This window comes from Aquila chrysaetos, chromosome 5, assembly GCF_900496995.4.
Source record: "Aquila chrysaetos chrysaetos chromosome 5, bAquChr1.4, whole genome shotgun sequence".
Classification (NCBI taxonomy): Eukaryota; Metazoa; Chordata; class Aves; order Accipitriformes; family Accipitridae; genus Aquila; species Aquila chrysaetos.
The window spans coordinates 41,431,372-41,440,398 of NC_044008.1; the positions used below are offsets into that span (position 1 = coordinate 41,431,372).

General features: G+C 42.9%; 1 protein-coding gene across 6 annotated transcripts; it reads right to left on the reverse strand.

The window, feature by feature from the left end:
* Positions 1-42: 42 nt before the first annotated feature.
* Positions 43-6,726, reverse strand: HYKK (hydroxylysine kinase). Of its 6 annotated transcripts, none has more exons than XM_041123742.1 (6): positions 6,662-6,726; positions 5,339-5,417; positions 4,674-5,026; positions 3,756-3,898; positions 1,271-1,454; positions 43-579 (listed from the first exon to the last, which is right to left on the reverse strand). In XM_041123742.1, exons 3-6 carry the CDS (start codon positions 5,017-5,019, stop codon positions 116-118), a joined length of 1,137 nt encoding a protein of 378 aa, XP_040979676.1. In that variant the 5' UTR covers positions 5,020-5,026; positions 5,339-5,417; positions 6,662-6,726; the 3' UTR covers positions 43-115. The 6 variants fall into 6 exon arrangements, 5 of the variants coding, with proteins under 5 accessions (XP_040979676.1, XP_029871466.1, XP_029871465.1 ...); XM_030015606.2 differs by lacking the exon at positions 6,662-6,726 and adding an exon at positions 5,592-5,687; XM_030015605.2 differs by lacking the exon at positions 6,662-6,726 and adding an exon at positions 5,524-5,608.
* Positions 6,727-9,027: the final 2,301 nt, after the last annotated feature.

The window sequence follows — 9,027 nt, forward strand, 5'->3', positions numbered from 1 at the left end:
GGTGCGCCGCCCCTGCCTGCCCACAGACGGCGGTGGACGCGCTCCAGCACAGGCAGCGCCGCCTTTATTAGAGAGAGCCGGGCGTCAGCGAGCGGGGCCGGCGGCAGCCATCCATCTACTGGGCGGGCGCGCGGCTGGCGTAGGCTGCGGCCGTCTCAAACCACGTCTTCTCCACAGCTTCTTGGCCCACCTCGAACATGGTCATTAAGTGCTTCCATCCGGTTTTGGCGGTGATCATGAGGTACTCCTCGTTCTCCGGGTACAGCAGAGCCGTGTGGGCTGCGATGACGAGGGACTGAGAAAACCTCCCGCTCACCAAGAGAAAGAGGGCACCTCTCTCCTCCTCTGAGAGCGGCAGGACGCTTTCAAACCCGGCCAGGACGTGGCCTCCGACGCTCAGAGGATCTGGGCTCTCAATCATCATGTACATGATAGCTATTGCCGCTTCAAACACGTAATACCCGTAACTCATGTCGCTAAAATCCAGGATGCCGGACACTCTGTACTGAGGATTCTCCAGGGAGGCAGAGCTGGAGTCTACTAGAATATTGTGGTCATTAAGATCTCCGTGATTGATGCCTAAACACAGAAGAAACAGAAACAGTATTTAATGATTATTAAACAGCAGGATCTAACTTCTTTTTTTTCCGTTTCTCAGTGAAACAGCTTTGACAAGACGCATAGAGGCTCAAACTGACACTCAACTACAAAACCACGCTAGTCTCCCTCAGCGTCAGGTATTGTTCCCTTACGGCTTCCTAGCGACCTCCATGCCACTTACGGGTGACCAGATAGATAGCAATCGATAAAGGGAGCATTACGAGATCTTATCCTGGTCTGGTACTACCTGTGGTATGCTACATGTTTTCCAAATACAGAAGAGCAACCTTCAAATGATCAAACTGTCAGATTATCATCAACATCAATGTGAGTTGAATTCCAAAAATACGATTAAGTCGTTATTGGGGCCTTTATGAAAAGAAGTCATGTGCTCCGTATGTTCTTATTAAGCTGATGTAACAGCATGAAAATCATCACCTTGACCGGAACAAACATCAGAAAGATCAAGAACTGAACCTGACTCTGGACAGCACATTCCTCCTGGTTTATTCTGCGTTGTGTTCGTCCAGCACAATATTTGCACATGTCTAGCTAGGGATGAAGGACACTTACTTTTCTGCCTTTTATTGCCTTCTCCACAGACCCAAACTCCTGTAAGAAATTTCAGTGTCTCAGTTCAACATAATTACAACGAGAATAAAATACTCACAGGCTCGAAAACTGCTTAGCTTGGGTATTACTTTCCCTTTAAACTGCTCGATAACTTGTTCCACAACTTCACGATATTTGTTCTGGCCCAAGGCATAAATGTACTGATCTAGAAGAGGAACATTTGCCAGGTTCCAAATGAACTGACCTCGATGCAGACTTTTTACTGATGGATGATGGAATTTCTTTGGAAAAAAGCACAAGATAAAATCGGCCATAAGTCAGAATCCTGTTTTCATGATTGAAGGGCTTGATTCAAGGCCCCTATTGACTTTAACAGGTTCCTAATGAAACTCACTGAAAAGCACCATGACTTCGACTATTGCTTTATATCAATAAGTAAAAGAATAACCTGAAGAATGATTAAGGCAAGCATCTTAATATCTACATACAACCCGAATGATACTGACTTTCTGTAACATTCCATTATATAGCGACTCTGAGGCCTAGCCAAGACAGAGCCTGGATTGCACAGAGGGTGCTACAGAAAGCTGTCGGAGCAGAAGAGACACAAAACCCGCCAGCGTGCTGGGAACAGGCACGCTCTGTGCGTTTAAAGGTGGCAGCTTCTGGGGACGAGCCTTCGGATCAGCTGGTACATGAAAAATCCCGAGGACAGAAGTACTTTATGGAGATACTGGACAGAGCTTTAATCGTATGAAAATTTGCCTTTGTACATCCAGGTAGCCTAAATATGTTAAACAAACAAAGTTCTTAACCTCTCTCTCACTAGCAGATGAAAAAGGTGGTTTGGAAAGCGACACTCAGGGAGGAAAAGCATATCTCCCACTGCATACCATGCTTATCCTTGAATCCTCTAATGCTTATTAAGGTGGCTTGTGGGCCAAATTCTGCCAGCACATAGGGCAAATAAAAATCTTCCCACAAGAGTAGCTGGCTTCCTCTTAAAAAGAGATCTATGCTTGTAATTAAGGCTCTTAAAGATAGCTAAATGATAGTCAAAACTGGAACCACGTATGAAAATGTAAGGAACAAGATCAAGCCTACACCAAAAATCACAATACAGGATCCCTAACGCTGTATAAAGCACCACCCTGGTAGGAAGAATGCCATCTGGTAAGCAACCACTGCCATCTTCCCAGCACAAATCAGATACTCCAGCAAGCTGTAAATGGTTTACCAGGTGTGTGAACAGTGATAAAAAGTCATGAGCCCTTGTTACTGTAAAGCCATAGGCAGTCATTTTACAGCCATAAACTTAACTTATTTCCATTTAGAGAACGTAAGGAACGTGCAAGCAAAAGGAGACAACAGAGAAAGTGGTGGAATACTATTTTGTGCACAAAACAAAGCATGGCACATGGCTTTGCTATCAAGTTGACAAAGTAAATTAACTGGGTAGAAAAGACAAGCTGTATTTTCTGATCTGTCATCAGAAAACTTAATACCTTAGGTATTTTTAGTGTCAATGATATTCTGAAGTTTTGACAGTGGTGATTGTAATTTTCTTTCTTTTAAATGACAAAACCTGGTAGATGATAATCCATACGTTAAGGGCATAAAGAGCCTTTTCCATCAAAATTTGCTTTCTCATCAACTATTTCCTCCTTGGCAGGACAAGTCACAGGCATATTTTAAAACTAGCTGGTCTATATAAATTGTTTTGATCACATTATAAGAGCATGACCAGAGTGTTAGAAGGCAACAGTAAATTATCTCTCCCAATTGAAAAATGCTCTTGCAATTTAAGAATGTGGTTAGTAAAGCTGGCAATTCACATTTCATAATTGTCTGAAGCCGGGAGCCAGAACATGAGAAGGAAAGGTTAATGAAAGGCAATAAATAATGCAAGAGTTCTTTTATGTATCAAACTTAATTACTGGCTGATTTATCAGCTTTATTATCCTGTATAATTACAGACTAAAGAACGAACTTACTTTGCATTAAGATTATTTGACTGGAAGTCGTGCAAATGAGAGAAGCGTCACAAATCTCTGTTCATTGGCACAGCTGGCATTGTAGAGAAGGAACCAACTGCTACCAGTGTTAAATGGTCACAGTTCTAATGACCAGGGAAAGACAGCAAGTCAGAATGAATTCAAAATGATAGATCAGCCAGCTGTGTCTGATGTACACTATACGAAAATGCTTTAAAACAAGCTTTACATGCTTCTAATTTGAGCACCCTAGGCTTCACTCTCCTTATTTGCCAGGTTTGAAACACCAAACAGGTGAGTTTTGCATAAGTAAAAAGAAATCCTCGTCTCCCTGCTCGTGTTACAGAAATGCATTGCAAAAGGATCACCAATACCATGTAATGAGCACCAGCTGGTCACGTTACTTGGGGATACGCTTTAGTAGCAGCCGGCTTGGAGGTTAGCACCTGAAAGATGAGTTAAACTGACATCTGCTTCCACCAACTTGAATTTTACCTATCGGGAAAGCAGACAGCAAGCACAGGAAGAAATACAGAGGAGAAATTAATTGAGAAAGAAGTTTGTGAGGCCAGAGCAACGAAAACTCACCTCTGAGAGAGCTTTATCCAAACTGGCAGCTAGTTTACCAATCTCATAGAAAATCTGAGTATTTGTAGCAATTTTCGCTACAGGTGTCCCTGGCAGGTAAGTCAGCAGTCTGACCATGTACTTTTTGTTCCCAGGTCCAGTATCTAACAAGCAAAGAGAGTTGCAGTCAGTCACTTCAATATATGCTATTGAGTAGTAGTTAATGCAAGAGGCAAAAAAGGTTTATCCCAGTGTAGAATTCATCAGATGTAGCTCATAAAACAGATTTCATTCATAGATTTGATTTACCAGAATGTTGTACGATGATGTGCAAACCTTAAGACACATGCAGTCTATGCTGGACTTCAGTCCTTGTGCTTGCAACTGACTCTGCATACAGCAGGTTTCCTGCAGTGCCCGCAGACACCCACTTACACTGTTTTGCAACAGAACAGGTCTTCTCAGGAATCCCAGCTTTTGCGTGGAAGTTACAGTGAAAATAAAAGCAAAATGACAACACGATCTTTTCTTCCAAGCGCTGTTAAAGTGATTTGTTCTGGCATCATAGATGGGCTAGAACTGTATGTTACACCATTCTGTAGGCAAATAATTTGTAACATCATTTAGTCAATGAGGCTTTTTTTTTTCTCCTTTTTGTGTGCAAGGATAGGTCAGGTCAATGTTTTCTCCAGTTCATTATACTGAAGTTATTTCCTAAGTGTTTTCATAGTTAATTATTAATCTCTTTGACTTTCTGTTCTTCTGGTCTTTTAAGTTTGGGCTGTCATGGCTGGACATACAGGCGACCTGATAGATATCCCCTAATATTTAAAAATAAGCCTAGAGATTCACTTTAGTATATATAAGACATGCCATGTAACAAGCTACTGCTAAGCTAAAGATAACAGTAGGGCAGTGGAGGTGCTCGTAACTGCTCACCTCCTGACTCCAGAGACATTATGTTACCATCTTTTGTAAGGTGAGGAGTAGCTGAAGGAAAGCCTTCAGCGCTGAGAAACATCATGGCCTGGGTCTGCGCTTCAATGAGGTCAGGCTCCTGGCTGTCTTCCGAATTGGTGATTTTGAGGACATACTCATCAGCACCTTCAGCCGCACCTTTGCTTCTTGAGACACGCACGTGGAAATTCTGATCGTCATAGCTGGGGAGCGGCCTGATCCAAGACACTTTTAATCCAAACACCCTGTCAACCAATTCAGTTGCTTCTTTTTCACTGAGTGCTGGTTTGGTAAATGTCTGGGCTTGACGGTCGTTTCCAGAAGACATCGTGTCTCTAGGAGAAAAAGAGAAGTTGGATGATCTTATGTGCATTCTGACATCAGAAACAGTAATCACTGCAACAAAATGCTTTCAGATGCCAGAGAGGAGTTTCCTATGCTTATTAAGCAAGCAAGCGAAGAAAACCCACTGAGCCAGTCCGGGTTTCTTACATCGTGGTTTCTTGTCAACTACTTAGTCTGTAGCCGCCCCCCCCCGGCAAGAAAGACTGCTAGAGAGATGCACTCCGCCTGTTTGGAAGAAGTAGCGGTGGAAAGCTTATTAACTAGGCGTAATTTTATTCGCTGATTTCCAGCAGCAGCCTAACCTGGTACGTTGCTAACCAGGAGCGATTTCCGATGGAACGGAGTTGCCGAATCCCCGTCCGGGAGGTTCTAAATTCACGTCTGCAAAAGACAAGAAACATTTTAGTAGATCTTAACGTTAAAGCAGCCGCCATCCTCCCGCCTGGTCGGGGCTCAGGGTTCCTGCGCTAACGAACGCAGCACAAACCCGCGGACGCTCGCTCCGTCCCTGCCCGCTCCGGCAAAACCCTTGGACCGGGCGGGAGCTGCCCCAACCTTCGTCCCGCCGGGGGCGGCCGTCTGCCGCCGGCGAGCCCGCCCTCCCACGCGTTCCCCGGCGGAAAGGCCTCACGTTAACGGGGGGGGGGGGGGGGGGACGGGGGCCGGGCCCCGCCTCGGCCCTCGGCCGCCCGGCGCAGGGCGGGGAGGCCCCGCCGCAGCTCCCGCCCCCGGCCCTCCCGCCAGCGGGAGAAACCCGGAGCTGCATTTTGTTTAAATCCTTTTATCAGCACACGCCAGATCAAAAACCTCGAGCAACTGTTGGACCGAAGATCGTTTACCTATAGCAGACCTGAGGCATCCTTCTCAGGATGTCCCTTCGGGTTCAGACCGGGAACACTTGCCCAGTCCTAGAGAATTTTAATTGAAATAATTACAAACCTCACACTCCCCCCCCCCCCCCCCCCACTTTTAAGATAAATATATAAATCTCTTCTAAAATTCCTAATTAAAAAAAAAAAAAAAAAGTAGTAATCTGCAGTAGTTCAGGTCCCACTATGCTGGAATTAGGAATCCGAGGAAAAAAAGATTTAGCGAAGGCTTACTGAAGTTAAAAAAAATAAATCTTGGATTTAAGTAAACCAGTTATTAAGAATCCTCTGTCCAATATTTCAGTGTTATTCGTAACATTAAGGACATTAAATTGAAAACATTATTTTAATCCAATAGGGAATTTAGAAAGGGGAAATTATTTTCCCAAGAAACAAATGTAAGTTCCTTGGATTTCCCCCCCCCCTCAATTTTGGAACAGATGTTACTAAACAAAAGTGATTGACCAACTAATAAATACTTCTACCTACTTCACTCTCCCCTCTCCCAGCCCCCCCCCCGAAATCACACACAAGCAAGTTCTTTCAAGAATAAAAGAGCTCCAGAAAATAGTTAGGGTTCCCTCTCCTGATTTCTGAGGCTGACTGAAGGTTTAGCTCACTGGAACAAAACTGATATAGCAGGAAAGCATCCTTGCTACGCTTGTGACTTTAAGATACATAGCAGGTTACAGTAAAAACCAGGATATACTCATTCTCTCTGTAAACAAAATTACAATGCATTTTGCAGATCTGTACCTTGTCAATCTTGCCTTAGTTTCCAGACAGTAGTGCCGAGATTTAAGACCTACAGACTTCCGCGCTTCTCCTGCCTGCCCAGTATTCTGGTGGGAAGGACCCCGTGGTTGTGAGGCAACGCACAGGACTAAGGTTGTACTTTGGCCTCTCTTACCACTATCTGTAAGAAAGATAAGACTTGAGTAATTTAGCATCTCTGTGTTGGATGCAAGTCTAATGCCTCTTCTGAAAGTGAGTCTTCAGAGGTGGGTCAGTGTCAGACACCCCCAAATCACTTTTTAAGATCTTGTCATAGCTGTAAGCTATACGTGCCATAAATCTAACCTTGGTCAACAGCTTGCTTTAATAAAGGATTTGATCTAGATTCTGAATTGGACATTTTCTTGAAGAAAAAAAAAAAAAAGGTTATTCAAAAAGCATATGAGATAATATCCAGACTAGTACCTGGAGCTCAACTAACACAGAAAACCTCTTTCTACATCAACTAAACATGCTTTGGAAGCCCACATGTGAGATACTCCCAATGAGAAAATGAAACATGTGAGACACTCCTAATGAGAAAACATGCATAATTATAGCCTTTTCCTTATTCACCCCACCTTTTCATACATACTTACTGTACCATTTTAAGTGTATTCCATACTATGTATTCAAAATAGATGGTAACATACAAGAACTGTGATATAATTTTCTTTATTAAAAATAATTTACAGCATCAGTAACATTTTATGCACAATTGTCATCAGCTGAACTTAAGATATATCTATACAATACTTACTGAACTTAAAACTTACACTGTTCTGTTGGCTTTAAACAGCAGACATTGATTTGCAGTTGCTTAAATATGATTAATATACACAGTTTCATGTCCTCATACTTAGGTGTAAAATGTATAAACATCAACACTATCTCAAAGCTTTGTAGTTTGGGAGGGGGAGGGAGGAAGAGGGGTGCAAGGAGAGAAAACATTTAGAAAAATTGGAACAGATTCTTCCCCCAAATAAAAATGGAGAGAGAAGCCTAGGTTAAATACATCTAACACACTGAGTCACTTCTTCAAAAAGGTACATTTCCTCCTATGCTTTAAGATACTATAAAGAGGTCTAGTTGAACCATGTTTGTTTGCGTGTGATCACAGCAATCCTCTGACTGTACCATACCCTGCTGCTGCCAGAAAGCAGATGTCACTCTTCCTCACCTAAAGCTCACAGGATCCTAGCAGCGTGTCCAAAGTTAAACGTCTTCCCTTTGCTGCTGGGCTGTTGAACTGGACTTTACAACATTCACTGCTGCACAAGGGAGAGGGGACAGGCACATGACCATGGATAATCAGGCAAGTGTTATCTCCACCGGCAGCTCGCCACCACGTGAGAAGCAGGAGATGGGTACACACGCAGTGCTGTTCCTCGCAGCACCCGCTACACTTCAGGCGGACAGATCTTAAGGGTAGGAGTCAGTCTGCACAACTCACAAAGATGCTATTATTGACTTCGGCATATTTGGGGCTGGACTCACTGCAGCAGCAACAGCAGGAGCCTGAAGTTGAACAGCAACTGTGCCAAAGCACAGCTCAAAAGCTGTCCTTCATTAAGACATAGGAGTGCAGCAGATTTAAAGTAGTTGCTATGGTAATGAAATCCATCATGTCTCTTAAGAGAGACGACTAGCTTCATTGGTGACAACTTGCGGATAAGTCACATCCCTTGAAATTGCACTTAACTTCACAATACTGGTTTCCTTCACATGGCTTGGATCACTGTCTCCTTCTGAAGCAAGGAGTGTGTTACTGCACTAGAGAGGGTGGGAGGCTGTGTTCCGTTCAAGCATTAGCAGCTACACAAGTTTTAAATAGGCTTGTAGTCGTGTTTTTATTTATCATCTGCACGAGGCATCATTATGCGCCAGCACTAAGTTCCTATTTGCTCCCCAATAATGAACATGCATTTTCTTGAACTAAATCAAGAATATACCTTTGAGCAGGGAAAAAAACCAGTATTAGACACTGTTGTATAAGAAATAAGATCAATAACTCTGGGTAAAATTAGCAAAAGTGTACCACAGAACAGAAACTCATTCAGCATTCAAATGAATGTAGTATTCAAGAATGCATTGATTTATCACCCATATCAGTGGTACGAGTCACCAGCATGGTTTCTATCTTGACTAAAAGAAAACCACAGCAAAACTAGTCAAATATAGAAACAGATTATACAGAATTTCAAACTTTACGGAACTTTGTCCAATAAAATAAAAAAGGTGTATCAAAGTTATGCCAGTGAAGTCAAATTAATTTGGCATTTGAACTGTCAAAAAATTAATATATTGTAATGATATAATTATGCCGGGGTTTTTTTGGTTTTGTTTTT